Source organism: Electrona antarctica (assembly GCF_951216825.1).
Source record: "Electrona antarctica genome assembly, chromosome: 18".
In the NCBI taxonomy this organism is placed as follows: domain Eukaryota; kingdom Metazoa; phylum Chordata; class Actinopteri; order Myctophiformes; family Myctophidae; genus Electrona; species Electrona antarctica.
The window spans coordinates 8928306-8945967 of NC_136799.1; the positions used below are offsets into that span (position 1 = coordinate 8928306).

Sequence of the window (17662 nt, forward strand, 5' to 3'; positions counted from 1 at the left end):
CGTCAAAGGTTTAAAAGTTGTTAATTGGAAGCATTTTTATTCAAATTGACAGACCTTGGGAGTCTCCCTTTACAAACCAAATGTCATTACTATCTGAAACTTATTTAAACAGTAACATTTCTGATGAGCAGATTCCGTTTAGATCTTACAATTACATTGATAAATATGCTCCTTGGAAATCTAATAGAGTCAAGGGTAGACATTTAAACTTGGATCAACTCTGATTTAATTAATTCTGTAGGCTACAGACGTCGAGATAATGCATGGGCAAAATATAGAGCCAGTAAAGAACAAGCGGACTGGGATTTTAACAACTGCGAAATTATTGTACACAACCCAAACTATAGAAACGCTGAGGCCGGCATGCATACTATACGCTCATTGTAACGAACGAATGTTCAATTGGGAACGGGCCCAATTTTGAGACAGTCAATTCTGCAGCATGTGAGCCCGGCCTAATAATAATAATGATACAAAAATATCGTATGTAAAATGTCATACAATTGTGTATTGTGCCATATTGCATAAACACTGAGGACACCTAATCGACTAAACAATTGTACCACTGTACCACAGACGAAAAACAGTCTAAGTCCAAATTTCATTCTGACCCCTCCACGAAAAGGCCTCGTTGTCCTGACCCCTTATCTATCATTTATACATTATAAATAGTGTGGACTTAGACTGTTTTTCGTCTGTGGCATTGCTTTTGTTTAAGCAAACATTCGATAGGTATACTGTATGTATAGCCCTATAACCTTGAGTAGGCATAACCTTGATGAGTGTGCATGTTTACAGTGGTGCAGGCTGCATGGATAACAGTAAGAAGAAAAGACCATTACACTATTAGCAGTGGCCTAAATCACTTTGCTGACGGCTTTGGAAAGTGATATTTATCCGACATGGGCTTTTAAAGGCCAAAGTGCGTCCTCACGTCCACTCGTAAAGGCTCGTGGGAAATAGGCTATAGAGAATGACAGCTTGGCACGCGCTAGAAGAGGCAAACTAATATTATTGTTTGCTTTGATTGAAAACATTATTGAACACGATACGTTGTAGGCTACTATGATTTGATTTGAATGTGTGTTCTAAATAAAGTGTTAGTGTTGATTATCGTGTATTGATCTAATTATAGTAAACTAATACTATACTAAAAAAGGATAAAGATGAAGGGAAAAGAGACCTGTTTAGCCTACAATAATGTTTCAATTTTACACATACAAATAAATTACACAATCAACACAAACACTTTATTTAGAACACAACACAACAAATCCTTCCTTAATGTTAACGAAGTCCACACCCACAACACCAGAGGGAGTGCAACGAACCATGTACAACCCAGATTCGGCACAAACAAGGGACTAAATTATTTTCGCTCCTATGCCACCAAAATGTGGAACGCCCTACCAACAGTCATTAAGACATGCGAATCCCTTGACTCCTTCAAAACCGCTCTCAAAGGGCACCTACGGATGGCTGCAATTCGAAACTGGCCCCCGTAAAATCTGAATCCCCCCCACCGCCCCCCCCCCCCCCCTTTTCCCCTCACTGTATATGTTTATTTTCCCTTTTTACCTCCATTATGATGAATTCCTGTTCTGTTCTTTGTCTATATAGAAGTGTCTATTTGTACGTCTCTAAATGTTTTGATGAATTGAACATGGTGGACCCTGTTGTAAACAAGTGTAATGCTTAATTGGGTCGTCCACTCACAGTTAACAGCCTTTGTATTGAGTTTGTGCTTGAAATGTACTGTAATTCTGCAAACTGTTAATACAATTTCCAATCAATCAAAATCATCATACGTACTTGACTGTATTATCTTTTCCCTCCCTGGAGTAAACTCGCATCAGACTATGCAGCTATATCCACCTCGGAGGACAGTCAAGACGGGCAGTGTCGGTAGGCCAATCAGAGGCAGGCGGGGCGTTACCATGTCTATGCTTTGCTCGGACGCAAAATAGATTCACGCCATCGCCACTCTTCTGATGTTCAGCCTAATAAAAGACCGCCGCCAACCCGAGCGCCGATGGGGCCTGTTTGAGGGCACCATAGATGGGTTCTATCATACGTCCCCATGCCCAACACCACGGCCATCGTCCGCAGCATGGCCTACTACGCTGAGGCCAATATATATATACGCTCATTGTTGAGCCCGCGGCATAATAATAATAATACAAAAATGTCATAACTATGTAAGTATGTAAAATATCATAACATTTTGTATCGTGCCATATATATAGCCTATTACTGCATAATTCATTCACCAATTAAAATACAATATAAAATACAATTGGAGATTTGTTTTATTCTAAAGTTTAAATATTTTCGTGAATTATAGGCTATTAATAGGCCTACTAATAATATCAATATATGAATAGAAATGTGGTTAAATGGATTGTCCATCCAAGGTTCTGCAACTCATGCAACACTGTCAAGGCTGCTCTCCATCCAGTGGACATGCATGTGATTTATAAATGCTCTTGTCACTGTAAAACGTCTGGGTTTCCGAGGCTATAGGCAAAAAGTAGCCTCGGAAACCCAGACGGAATTCTTGGAGTTTTTACTTTTTTTCTGAAAAATGTCCTAGATTATTTTTTTTTGTGTTACTTTTGAAATAATTGTATGAAATACTGCGAGGAAAAAAAGTAATCTTTAGTCGTGTGTTGTGACCATAGACTGGTTGTGACCCATAACAAAATTGGTCCATGACACATTGTTTAAACATTTCATCAATTTAAACGTATTTCATAAATATTAAATAAAATGAAAAAACTAATTTAAATAAATATATTTATATAGTTTTAACAAGCAGTGAAATTTGTTTTCAAAAACAATTTTTACTATAGGGTCTCGGGCAAATGTCTATTTTTTTCTTCTTTTTGATCCATATTTTGAAAATTGCTCTAATCTGCATGTCATGGGTGATGACATGCACATTACATGCACAATATAATTGAATTTTCTTTCTTTTATTTATAATGGGCTTCGGTGGCAACGAGGGCCAAAACTGGTGTTCACCAGGTGGCACTGAATGAGTTTTAATTGGGAACCAGAACCAGTGCCACCATGGGTTAATAGGCCAGTCAATCTAAGCTAAAAAGTGACCCAAAAGACATTGCAATAGTAATCATTCAAGGTATTTTATGTATCCAAATAACATATTAAAAAGGTTATTTATAATAAGTTGTATAGGCTATACGACGGTGTCAGGTGCTGGATGCTATACGCACTGCGAGCTCATACAGTCAGATCAGCTATTTGGAATGGCTCCCGTGTTAAGTAGTCAGATGCACATATTGATTACATGTATTTATTGGAAACTGCTGTATAGTAATTGGTGCATAATTGGTGCACTGATATAAGTAAACTTTTTTTTATCGTTTGTTTATGAATCATTTTATTGCGCGTCATACAGTTTATTTAACTCCCATGCTTAGCCTGCCGCCTGCCGGCTGTTTCAATAAGAACGGTGTTCTTATTGAAACACTAGACAGTTGAACAGCCTCTGTGTGTGACATGCATGCAAACTGTTTCTCTTGCCATCTGGACACCAACTTGGGCCAACAGGGCCTGCTGAGCATTTTTGCAGTACATGCCAGATGATGTGATAGGACACAGACACAGACACGCGCGCGCGAACAAAAGCGCTTATAAGCCGCGGGAACAGAGAGAACTAGAAAAAGTGCCCTTCTGGGCACAGGTCTCCACCAGGAGGATAGGAGTGTGTGTGTGATGTTTGGCAAAATGTTTAGGAGCAATATAAACGTGTGTGTGTGTGTGTGTGTGTGTGTGTGTGTGTGTGTGTGTGTGTGTGTGTGTGTGTGTGTGTGTGGAAAACCACCATTTCACCACTTAAAGGAGAATTCCGCTCTAGCCGTTTTTTACTAAATTCTGTTGATAATGTGTTAGCCTGAGCTAACGCTAGACCTTTCTGGCCTAGATGGGCTCAGATTTACGCACCCCCACCATTGGTTCACCGATCTGTCCGTCAGCCCTGGTCTCTCCTCCCCCCCCAGTGCAGCACTGTTATTGTGTCGACCAGAAGCAGAAACCACTGGTTGCTGGAGTATACCATTCTAACGGACTGTCAAAGTTATTTCCACAGAGTCGGCACACGTTGGTTTTTTTCTTAGACAGTGTGGTGGGTTCTTTAGCCATTCTCCTAATTTTCCTCGCATAGCCTCGTTTGAAGTTCCACTGGTAATGATTTCCTCACGGTGTTATTTTGACTGGTGCACACCGCTCAGAGCCCTGACGTCACATTATTTGAAGCGAATACGCGGAAGGGTTGACTCCCACGTTTAGGCCAGTGCAGCCCATGCGTAAATCCAGGCTTTCATTTTTCGCGCAGACGAAATGAAAGCCTGGGTATCGAGGCTAATAATGTGTATATTAACCGAATACATAAAAAGATAATTACAAAAAATAGGGCGCTGGTCCTTTAAGAAAAAGGTAGGTGGGACCTATAACGTCAGCTCACGAACCCGAAGAGTTACAGCAATCCATAAATAAAACAGTTTTCCCCCGATTGAATAAGAGAATATAGGGTTTGACCGGCCGTGCGGGTAACAGCTCTATGGGCTCAGTGGTAAATTAAATATCATCACTTGCACACAGGACCAGGGTTAAAATCCCGGGTAGGACACAGAAGTTACAGAGTAAATTATATACCACATTTATCTCTTTGACAAATTTCTATAAGCACCATGAATGTTCACCTATTTTCCCAGAATGTTGCTCTATTACGACATGCGCAGCATAGGAGGGTTCATGTGGCAGCTGCTCTGCACACTCAAGAAAAAAGATGGCGGCATACAGTACCTCGTCTCTCTCTTCCTGTTTGACTGTCTCTCTTACTCTGTGTAATCCCATAAAATCTCATTAGCCATGGCACATGTCTCTGTTTGAGGTCCTGCCCTCAGCTGGAGCTGAACAAACAGATGCTGTGTTCAGATTATTCAGTCCAAACCAATTTTTCTGACAGACGCCATGGTTCTGCATTGCCCATGTATAGGCCTATACCGTCTTTCTCTTGTTTTTGCTCTGATCTCTCTCTCTCTCTCTCTCTCTCTCTCTCTCTCTCTGTGGCGGGCTCATAATATGGGCTCATAATATCAGATTGCACAGCCTGCCCTGGCCAAATGTGAATTTTATACTCTAGTGCACAGAGGCTTTACACTTTCATTAGCTCACATTCTCCTCAGCGGTGCAAATGCCATGTCACAGGACGCTGGCAGGGGCCTCCTTGAGTGAGGCTGACAGGGCGGAGGTGGACGCAGGGCGGGGCCCCCGTAACCCTGGGGCCCAGGGGGACCATGATGGGAGGGAAGGAGGGAGGGAAGACAAGAGCTTCCGCAAAAGTCCAGTTTTCCCACAAGGCTTCAACCACAGACCAACCATCAACCAAACCCCTGGAAAAGAACACTGCCTGCATACTAACCTACAGAAAACACATGACTCAAATGCTTATAGGCGAATACCATTCGGACATAATAGTAGGCCTATTTGTTACGTGCATTTAAAGGCTTTGAAAGTGCTAAATCTTGATTTGAAACAATTTCACACTTAGTTACCCTGAGAGCTCCTGTTAGCCTAGGATGAGTTCCTGTTATTTTGGGTTTAATACCCCCTGTTTACCCCCTGTTTATTTGGTTTATTGTTCCATCTGTTGGTCTCTCGCTTTGTGAGGGGCTGGGCTAACCCCTGCTATATGAGGAGTGTATGTCTCTGTTGGAACTTATACATTTCACTGTGTTACATTGGTAAATGGTGCATTTATATAGCGCCTTAGCCAAAGCGCTTAGATTGTGCATTACATTCACCCATTCACACACACATTCACACACCGATGGCGGTGGAAACCATGCAAGGCACCAACCAGCACATCAGGAGCAATTAGGAGTTCAGAGTCTTGCTCAAGCTTTGACACTAACTCTGGGCCTGGGGGAGTCCGGGTTCAAACTGGCAACATTACGTTTACTATCCGGCCACTCTACCCCTGAGCCACCGCCGCCCTGAAACTGTAAGTCTGCTTCCTCCTATTTTGGCACCTAAATAATATAATCACTCATTCATCGAAACTTTGAATTGTGTCTCACAACTTATTGTCTCTTCTCCTTCACTGACTGAGTTCCTATAACAGATTGCATGGACACTCCCCCCACTACTGCCCCGGCAACTATCTATCTATTTAGATGTTAAAAGCTGCAATCTGGGACTTATTTTAACCTGTTGCGATTGGGCTATTTTTGCCAAAGATATTTGATGCAGACAGAGAAAACTCAGTTAACAGCAGGTTTAAGTGGTTAAACTTGCAAGAATTTAGTTTAGAGCATGCATTAAAATGAGCTGCAACTCTGGATATCATTTCTAGCAGATTGTTCCCTCCCACTCTGACTTTCTCCGCCTCATAACGATTTATAAAACAACACTAGGACTATTGTTCATTTCCAATTGTTTTAAGCAAGAGCTTAAGACACAATTACTCAATCTCACTACTGATTGTCTCCACCAGGTCTCCACCAGGCCGAAGGCATGGGGAGAGAGTATGTTTTGCACTCCGTCCGTGTGTCCGTCCTTCCGTCCTTCCTTCCTTCCGTCCTTCCGTCCGTCTGTGAACAGCTAATCTCCGGCACCGTTAACCCGGGCGATGCCAAACTTTGCACACACACTCCCTGGATGCCAACGATGAACCTCTGCCCCACATTTTCCAGAACGGCCTGTTATAGCGCCACCATGAGGCAGCTTTTCACATTTTGTACCTAAAACTGCACCGATCTGCGTGAAATGTTGCATGCACACTCCCTAGAGGCCAAGGACAAACCTTTTACCTGCATTTTCCGCATCTGCCTTTTATAGCGCCACCAGGAGGCCGACTTTTGTAAAACACATTTTTTGATATTACTCCTCCAGATTCTGTCCAAAAATCTCACAAATCGTTACACAGTATCTCTATGGTCATGTGCTCAAGTCGGATCTGTCTGATATTTCATATTCCATCCTAATTGGCTATAATTGGCTTTCACAGTTTGCAAGATTGCCCCGTTTTGAACAATAGCCTCAAATCATGAACGCAGCATGCAATTTACGTGAAATCTTTCACACATTTTCTTACTAGGCTGAGGAATATATCCCACCCTTTTCACATTGGCCTGTTATAGCGCCACCAACAGGTTGATTTTTGCAAAACACATTTTTGGAACAAAATGCCTCAAATCGGTACACATGATCTCTGTAGTCATGTGATCAAGACGAGTCTGTTGGATTTCTCAGATTGTACACTGATTGGCTAAGATTGCCTTCCAAAGTTTTCAGGAGTGGCCCGTTTTGTACAAAATGCTGCACATGTCCTGCTCATCCAGAATTCTATCCTCAGAGATGCTATGAGTGATCTGGCTCTGCATTTCCTCAACAAAATGAAGGAAAAAAAATCCTCCTAAACATTTTGCCAAACATCACACACACTCCTATCCTCCTGGTGGAGACCTGTGCCCGGAAGGGCACTTTTTCTAGTTCATTTTATGATTATTTTAATTTGTGTATACTACATGTTTCTTTTTGATGCTTATCATTTCATGTTTTATTGCCATGTTTTTTTGTTCTTGCTTATATACGCTCTGGATTATAAGAGTGTCTGCCAAATGCCTAAATTGTAAATTATGTATTTTTTATTATCTTATTTGTGTGTAAAGCACTTTCACTGACATTTTATTATTATTATTATTAAAATGATTTGAAATGTTCTTCTTTGTGTGATTGTTTTTCTGCTGATTAATCAAATGTTTTAGCGACACACGGTGAACCCAGCAAATAGAAAGGGGAAGCGCGTAGGCCTACATACATTAACATCTCTGGCAGGGCATGAGGGCATGCTGCATGCCGATACGAGAATCGTTTCTGTCAGCCATTCCCCCTGAGAGATGAAAGCAAATGCTGGCTCTGTCTCAAACTATTAGGACAAGGGGCTGCCCTCCCCTCCCCTCACCTCACTTCAGCTCCCCTCTGCTCAAAAAAGTGTACAGAATTATGTTTTTATGTGGCCTTTTGACCTGGGCCTCGATTGGGCCTTTTGAGAAACAAAAAATCACACCCGTGTGAAGTGAGGGGTGCTAATATATTAAAGTCTAACTCATGATTAGGTGATGTAGGCCTAATGGTGATGTAAAACAAACGGTGACAATTAAATTCTCTTTATTGTTAATGGCATTTAATGTTTGTGTTAGGGACAATATGACATAAATCTTCCTTTCATTGTCAATGGCGTTTTGTGTTGACTGTACCCTGTACTGATTACATTTCTGTTACCTGTAGCCTACTGATTACAATTCTGCCAATAAAGTATTCAATCAATCAATAAAAAACCCTCCCTATCTAATTATTGTACAGTAGGCCTATACATATGTTGATATTCATTTTGTATTCATCTTTAGGGCCCCGAATCACACCTTAGAAAGCACAAGTGTCTAGAAAGCATTAGTGTCTATTTCAAACACAAGTGTTTTTTGACTGGTGAGTCATGTTTTGACAGCAGCCTGTCATAATAAAAAAAAAACTCTATAACGTGGAGTGTTGGACAGTATTAAGAGAGAGTTGAGCCAGAAGGCAAAGCTCTCTGTCTACCGAGCAATCTTCGTTCCTACTCTCACCTATGGTCATGAAGTGTGGGTCATGACCGAAAGAATAAGGTCACGAATACAAGCGGCCGAAATGAGTTTTCTTCGACGGGTGACTGGCATCTCCCTTAGAGATGGGTGAGAAGTTCAGTCACACGAGAGAGACTCGGAGTAGAACCGCTGCTCCTTCGCCTGGAAAGGAGTCAGCTGAGGTGGTTCGGGCATCTGGTTAGGATGCCTCTCGGGCGCCTCCCTAGGGAGGTCCTCGACACACGTCCCACTGGGAGGAGACCCCGGGGCAGACCAAGGCGCAGTTGGAGGAAATACAGCGACCCGACTATGGATAAGCGGTTGAAGATGGATGGATGGATATTGATTTTGTATTCATCTTTAGGGCCCCGAATCACACCTTATAAAGCACAAGTGTCTATTTCAAACTCAAAGTGTTTTTTCAGTCATATTTTGACGGTAGTAACTGCCTGAAGAGCTTATATAGCTTGTTTCTGCCCCAAGCAATGATACGTTCTGTGTGACTGTATTACAGTTTAAAACATTAATAAAATGTTTAAATGACATAGATTAGAAACAATTTACAATTTAGGCATTTAGCACTGACGCTCTTAAGAAAAAAAAACATGGTAATACATCAAATACATAAAAATAGTCATCATGAATCATACATAAGCTAAGAACTTAATAGTGGAATATCTATATAATGAAACTGTGCGTATACACTAAACACTATAGAGTGCTATGTGTACAACTGTACATGATAAAATGCTATTTAAGTATATGCATACACCGTAATTGCAGGTTTAAAATTAATACAACTTTAGAATGAAATATATATTATAATCCATTGGTTTCTGTATGAACAAGAATAGCCACACCTCCAGTCGCTGTCATAAGCACGGGGCACGCTCCTCGTGATCACGGCAGCAGGCGCACCTGCAGCCCATCAAGTATAATCTATGCTTCGTCCCGCGATGGTGTCGCGCACGCAGACCTCTAGGCTCACAAAACAGTGGCATCCGCGACGCGATGTGAGCTTGTATATTATATATTAGCTGTTCTCTGTTGCGCAATGAAGTAGGGTGCACCTCACTAGCAAAACACACAAGAGAGGTTGAATGAATTGAAACTGGCTCCCCAAAACAACAGGTTTGGAGATCTGTTGGGAATTGAAATACATGAAACAGTCACCCGTGCGACCAAGCAGTCTCAATGTTTGTAAACAAATAACTGGTCTACCAGGATTTAACGTGTTGTTGCTGGTATTCTTTTCTATTGGGGAGTTCTTTGGATAGTCTTGGTTTATGTCGCCATCTGCTGGCGGTTTGATAGGCGCCCTCCTCCTTCTCCTCTCCTTCCCTAGCAACTGTTGCCAGCTCACCGCGTCCAACTGTATTAGTTGGAAACCGAGATTTGACTTGAGCCAGCCAGGTGGGCAAAGAAGTTAACTTTTACGTTAAACAACACGAGGGAAGCAACAACAGCACTCACATTTAATGTGTGGAAAGGTACGTGGATGTCGGCTTTAACGTAGGCTATACATTATTGTCTCCACCAGGCCGAAGGCATGGGGAGAGAGTATGTTTGTCTCCACCAGGCCGAAGGCCTGGGGAGAGTATGTTTTGCACCCCGTGTGTGTGTGTGTGTGTGTGTGAGAGAGAGAGAGGTGAGTGAGTGAGTGAGTGAGTGAGTGCGTGAGTGAGTGAGTGAGTGCGTGCGTGCGTGCGTCTGTTACCAGCTAATCTCCGACACCGTTAAAACCCAGTCGGTGCCATATGTTGCACGCACACTCCCTGGATGCCAACGATGAACCTCTGCCCCAAATGTTCCAGAACGGCCTGTTATAGAATTGAATTGAATTGTATGTTTCTCTCCACCAGGCCGAAGGCATGGGGAGAGTATGTTTTCCACTCCGTCCGTGTGTGAGTCCGTCCGTGTGAGTTCGTCCGTGTGAGTCCGTGCATGTGTGCGTGCGTTACCAGCTAATCTCCGGCACCGTTAACCCAGTCGGTGCCAAATCTTGCACGCACACTCCCTGGATGCCAACGATGAACCTCTGCCCCAAATCTTCCAGAACGGAAACCACAAATCGTTACACTGTATCTCTATAGTCACGTGTTCAAGACGGATCTATCCGATATTTCATATTCCATCCTAATTGGCTAACATTGGCTTTCAAAGTTTGCAGGATTGGCCCGTTTTAAACAAAAAGCCTAAAATCTTGAACGCAGCGTGCGATTTACGTAAAATCTTTCACAGACTTTCCTACTAGGCTGAGGAATATATCCCACCCTTTTCACATTGGCCTGTTGCAAAACACATTTTTGGAACAAAATGCCTCAAATCATCCAATTGCCAACCAAAGCGTAAGAAGAAATGGCACCCTTTTCACACTGAACTATTATAGCGCCACCAGGAGGCCACAACCTGACCTGGCGGGGACCTGTGCCCCGAGGGGCACTTTATCTAGTATTTGTCTTGTTGTGACAGGTTGAGTTTGTAGTTCCACTTCCACAGCCAGGTAACTTTAATGTCAGGTTAACAGTTGCAGGCTGTATTCATTTATTTTTGTACTTATCTTTTTGTTGACTGTTGTATTAGCACTATAGCCTGTATAAATGTTGGTTGTGTTTATGTCTATGATTTAGCATTAGGCCTACTAACCTGACCTGAGAGATTATAGCCTATTGATGACTGACCACCAATAAGGGACCAATAAGGTATTTGTTTGTTCTGCATATAGGGCCAGGGGGTCATGCTCTTTATTTATTTAGGCGTACTTATTTTAGTAATTAGATAACAGAAGATAGTACAGTCTATTCATGATGTAACGACAACACATTGTGTCTGTAGAAATCCTTGATGGTCTGTGTTGGATGCACAGTGAAAATGTGAGATTGCTAAACCTCTTGTATTTACCTTATTCACCTTATGTTTATCACAAGCCAAAGAACTCTGCTGTACTGTGATTATTCTAGCAGAACATGCACATTTGACGCCATCTATTGCCACAACATTAGTTAAATGGAAAAAGAAAGTAGGGGTGAGTAGTAATGTCAGTTACTAAGTCTAAAATGATTTGGTCTGTAACAGAATGGAGGAGGGAAAGCTCTTGCCTGGTTTAGGGTTACAGAAGAAGCCCCACCCGCCCAACAAACCTCCCCAACAACCCAAACCCAGAGTTGTAAGTCACAGGAGCACGCTCCCTCCTATCAGGACAAGCCCAGTCACTGAGCAGCACGGGCTCTACTCCCAGCTCATCTCTCCGGCTGCCACGCCTAAAATCAAAGTAATTACTGTATCCAATGCACATAATATACTTGTACAGTTTGTGTATTGCTGTTATTCCACTGAACGTAAATCTGGTTTATTAATTAGAGTTACAGAGAAGGAGCAGAGACTCAACAGAGTTTACTTTCTATACGTGCTTCAGAGTACTACAACACTCCAACAGGTATGGTATTAATATATATGTGTTTCTGGTATATAGGCTACAAACTGTTATCGTATTGTTTAATAATGTAGATTATCTTAGTAAACCGATATTTTGTTCCACACTAGATCTGTCCAGCCTGGTTGAAAGTGATAAACATGGACCTACAACACAGCAACCAGAGATCACTGATTTCTATCCTGGTGGATATGCACCCAAGGTCCAGCTGCCACTCCAAACTGTACCAGGACGGATTCCCCGCAAGCTGGAGATAGAAAGGTAGGTTTGTGTGTGTCATGGTACAGCAGGTGAAAGGAATTTTAATTTTGAATAAGGGTTTGTCTACTACACTACACCTAACCTTGGAAGGCTCAATAATGATAATAATAGCTGCTAGCATTTCTACTTACACACATGAGAGAGAGAGAGAGAGAGAGAGAGAGAGAGAGAGAGAGAGAGATTTGAGTCCGTGAAAAGGCACGGACCTGTGGTAGTAAGTTTCCAGATACACACAGCAACATCTTCTGTGTGTAATTCTTTTGAACTCGAGAGTGTCAGAAATGGAGTTAAAAAGATCATTTGTACTGTGCATGAACCAAGACTAACAGAAAAATGTCTCTTTTCCAATTAGACGCAGGAGGGAGTACCTGCAGGTAGACATAGCCCAGCTCCTGGCAGAGAAAGGCATAGACGCCAACCTGCTGATGCCAAGGCATTGGGGCAGGGATGGTCAGGTGACCGCCCCTGACAACCTGCTGATGCCAAGGCATTGGGGCAGGGATGGTCAGGTGACCGCCCCTGACAACCTGCTGATGCCAAGGCATTGGGGCAGGGATGGTCAGGTGACCGCCCCTGACAACACCGTCCCACCTGATCACGTGACCACGTCAGAACCTGTGTCAAACTACCTGTCCTTGGAGGTGAGCATGTTACTAGAGGCCTCATTCACATGTATCAAACAAATGTTCTGTGCTCTGTCTGTAAGTAATGTAAGTAAGTAAGTAATGGCTGCCACAATGCAATTCCAATGGGAGTCACATGGTTTGACCAGACATTTGTGTTTGATTGCTGATTGCTGCCTCATCAAACCATGTGCAATTCCAATGGGAGTCACATTGCAATTGGAATTGCATTGTGGCAGCCATTAATCACAGACAGAGCACAGAACATTTGTTTGATCCGTGTGAATGAGGCCTAAGACCGGAGTAATCTTTGAGTATCAGTGCAGTACTCGGTAATCACTTGAGTATTTGTACTTTTGTATACTAATGGAATCCAAAAGTTCCAAAGACAAATGTTGTACCGTACGGTACTTTTGACACACACACATACATACATACATACATACATACATACATACATACATACATACATTTCTAGGAAGGGGGAAAAGTACATTAACAACCTAAAACCGGCTAAATACAATAGTGAAACAGATCTACAAGCTCACTTCAGATTGTCTAATTTAGAATACAACAATCTTTGCATACGATTCTTTCCCCCATAGATCTTTGACAATGAGGACTATGACCCCCGTACGCCTGAAGAGTGGATGGCTCTGGGTTGGACGGAAGGATCACCTGATCGCAAACCTATACCTGCCAAAGCCCTGCTGCCTGCAACTGACAACACTCCACCAGGTAAGTAGCGCAGTCAGACCGGACTTGAATTCTACCTATGGGGACGGATTCTGCCAATGCTTTTAAATGGGAACGGAGCAGTTTGTTGCCATTCGCGGATTTCGTAAAAATAAATAGAAAGTGCTCCAATTCCATTGAAAAGTAATAGCAGAATCCACTCGCATAGGCAGAAGTTTGGTGTGACCGCACCCTAAACTTATTTTTAGTGAATAACATGTAATTTTAACCTGTATGGTAGAGGCTGATAAATGTAAAAAGTACAATATAACATAACCTATCTGCAGTGGTTTCAGGTGGTCTAGTTTTATAGTTTTTAGTTTTATTAGCACACAACGCGTTAAAAACAGAAGATATAAAATCATACCATATTGTACAGGAGAAGTTTAGAAACCTAGAGGCTTACAGAGAACTTTCACTTTTTGTAGCATCAGAAAAAGTATTTGTACAGGGGCTCCCTCGTAAAAGAGATCTTGATCTCAATGGGTTTTTCACTATACAGAACAGATAAATAAAATAAAAACAACATCTATTGAGCAATGTAGATCCTGTATTTGGGTAGGAAAGGTGCTGCTTGCCTGAAGCTCAATGTGCAATATCTCCCCCTGGTCAAGTGGTTCTTATAGTTCATGGCGTGGGAGACTTGTGGGAGTTCGAATAGTAGTACATCCAGTTTACAGATTGCAGCTTTAAGAAAGAGTCTTTTCTGTTCTGTTCTCATGGCTGTGTTTTGTTCCCAAAGTGGACCCCAGAAACCCCGGCCTAGAATACAGCTGGTGTTTTGTCGGGGTTCTGGACTACTGTCAGGACAAAGGGCGGTACCTCGTCCAGAAGGCCGACGAGAACGGCAGAGTGACCGATGGAAAAGGAAAGCCTGTTCTAAATGGAGGACACAAACCAGGCAAGTTCTACTATACCGTTGCAGAAGTTTGTACCATGCCTCTGTAATCATAGATTATCGTATCCTTTCTGATTCTGAATGCATACCTCTTTGTATAACCGCGTTCAAGATATAGCCCCCATTTTAGCCATCATACCCCCCCCAAAAAAATCATAATGTAAAAGAAAATGTTCAAAAACAAATTGCATTAATTTTGAAAAAGCTTGTTGATCGGCTATTGTCGTTGTGCGAAACCGTAAAAAAAAAAAAAGTATGAAAGAAATAGGGCCCCTTCTCTTACTGTATACCTCCATCTCTACACACACGGGGCGACTGTGGCTCAAGAGGTAGAGCAGGTCGTCCAATGATCCATGGGTCGGCGGTTCGAATCCCGGCTCCTCCTGGCTACATGTCGAAGTGTCCTTGGGCAAGACACTGAACCCCAAATTGCTCCCGATGTGCTGGTTGGTACCTTGCATGGCTTCCGCCGCAATCGGTGTATGAATGTGTGTGTGAATGGGTGAATGTAATGCACAATCTATGTAAAGCGCCTTGGATAAAGGCGCTATATAAATGCACCATTTACCATTTACCATTTTACCATTTTACACCCAGGTGTACCCCATGTGCTGACAGCCACCCAGTACTGGGTGCCCAGGGTGAGGCTGTTGTTCTGTGCCGAGGACCCGCGTGTCTTTGCAGAGCGTGTCTGCTTTGCCCAACGCCTGAGGGAGAACTCCGAGGCTCTGATGTTCTACCACCTGGCAGTGGACTGCATGCCCGTCTGGGTCGGCATGCCCTCCCTGGACACCCAGCGCCTCCAGCATATCAGAGGGCACGTCCTGTCCACGCCCGGCCTCACACTGGAGACGTAAGCATCGCTGTTAGGGTTCACATGCGTTCCCTCTCCCCGTTCCTTTTTTTGAGTGGTGCAAACCACTCCAACAACCAGCTTTGTCTGTATGTTTGTGTACCTGTGTACGTGTCCGTGCACAGGTGAGCAGCTGTGGTCTGACGTAATGTCAGACCACAGCTGATCAGGCTATATAAGACCTTGCACCACTCAGTTCACACGGGTGTGATTTTTTTTAGTTTGAGCTGCTTTTATTCCGAAAAGCACCTGTTAGGCTGTTCTTCTCACCATGTGGTCTGGGGGACCTTGACGGGGTGCCATGGGGTTTTCCCGTACTGGTTTGTAACACTAAAGGAGTGCCTTACTTGCATTATATGTTGTACTAGATACTAGATGATCGTCTCACATCTAAAGCCCAAACCACACCAAAGGGTCGGGTTGGGACAATACTGTTTTTAAGGTAGACCACACCAATGCAACTCACTGCAACTCAATGAGTTGCATTGGTGTGGTTTACCTTAAAAAGAAAAATCCTCCCAACCCGACCAATTGGTGGGTGTGGTTAGCCCCTTTCGGGACCCTCGGTTGCCTTTTCTGAATTTTGGACGGTGCTATGTGTGGTGTGAGGTGACAGTAATGTCACCTGATGAAGGCCACTCACGGCCGAAACGTCGTGTCCTGAATAATGTCGGTGTTTTAACAAAAATAAACACTGTTGGAGCAAAGACGGGACTACAATGTTGTGTTACATACATCATTCACAGCCTGCAGGATGGTATGGACTGCCTTGAGGAGGACATTAAGCTGGAGTACGATCGCACCATGAACCGCCTCAGCTTTGACAAGGTGGTGACGTCCCGCCCAGAGGACTTCTGTCACATCACACTACCTCAGAAGGAACCCCAATGTGTGCCACACCAAGGTAACGCTGTCACATCACACTACCGCAGAAAGAACCCCAATGTGTGCCACACCAAGGTAACGCTGTCACATCACACTACCGCAGAAAGAACCCCAATGTGTGCCACACCAAGGTAACGCTGTCACATCACACTACCGCAGAAAGAACCCCAATGTGTGCCACACCAAGGTAACGCTGTCACATCACACTACCGCAGAAAGAACCCCAATGTGTGCCACACCAAGGTAACGCTGTCACATCACACTACCGCAGAAAGAACCCCAATGTGTGCCACACCAAGGTAACGCTGTCACATCACACTACCGCAGAAAGAACCCCAATGCGTGCCACACCAAGGTAACGCTGTCACATCACACTACCGCAGAAAGAACCCCAATGTGTGCCACACCAAGGTAACGCTGTCACATCACACTACCGCAGAAAGAACCCCAATGTGTGCCACACCAAGGTAACGCTGTCACATCACACTACCGCAGAAAGAACCCCAATGTGTGCCACACCAAGGTAACGGTGTCACATCACACTACCGCAGAAAGAACCCCAATGTGTGCCACACCAAGGTAACGGTGTCACATCACACTACCGCAGAAAGAACCCCAATGTGTGCCACACCAAGGTAACGGTGTCACATCACACTACCGCAGAAAGAACCCCAATGTGTGCCACACCAAGGTAACGCTGTCACATCACACTACCGCAGAAAGAACCCCAATGTGTGCCACACCAAGGTAACGCTGTCACATCACACTACCGCAGAAAGAACCCCAATGTGTGCCACACCAAGGTAACGCTGTCACATCACACTACCGCAGAAAGAACCCCAATGTGTGCCACACCAAGGTAACGCTGTCACATCACACTACCGCAGAAAGAACCCCAATGTGTGCCACACCAAGGTAACGCTGTCACATCACACTACCGCAGAAAGAACCCCAATGTGTGCCACACCAAGGTAACGCTGTCACATCACACTACCGCAGAAAGAACCCCAATGTGTGCCACACCAAGGTAACGCTGTCACATCACACTACCGCAGAAAGAACCCCAATGTGTGCCACACCAAGGTAACGCTGTCACATCACACTACCGCAGAAAGAACCCCAATGTGTGCCACACCAAGGTAACGCTGTCACATCACACTACCGCAGAAAGAACCCCAATGTGTGCCACACCAAGGTAACGCTGTCACATCACACTACCGCAGAAAGAACCCCAATGTGTGCCACACCAAGGTAACGCTGTCACATCACACTACCGCAGAAAGAACCCCAATGTGTGCCACACCAAGGTAACGGTGTCACATCACA

The 17662-nt window shown here is 43.7% G+C and overlaps 1 protein-coding gene across 1 annotated transcript in view; it reads left to right on the forward strand.

The window, feature by feature from the left end:
* Positions 1-9799: 9799 nt before the first annotated feature.
* The window catches only part of dnah1 (dynein, axonemal, heavy chain 1), a gene marked incomplete at its 3' end in the record, with an annotated part of 91088 nt that continues 83225 nt past the window's right edge, over positions 9800-17662 (forward strand). Inside the window, exons 1-9 of the mRNA XM_079527405.1 lie at positions 9800-10138; positions 11724-11919; positions 12009-12084; positions 12192-12342; positions 12695-12983; positions 13571-13703; positions 14443-14601; positions 15217-15451; positions 16198-16355. Coding sequence (XP_079383531.1) covers positions 11725-11919; positions 12009-12084; positions 12192-12342; positions 12695-12983; positions 13571-13703; positions 14443-14601; positions 15217-15451; positions 16198-16355 — 1396 coding nt within the window. The 5' untranslated portion in view covers positions 9800-10138; position 11724. The remainder of the gene's footprint in view (positions 10139-11723; positions 11920-12008; positions 12085-12191; positions 12343-12694; positions 12984-13570; positions 13704-14442; positions 14602-15216; positions 15452-16197; positions 16356-17662) is intronic.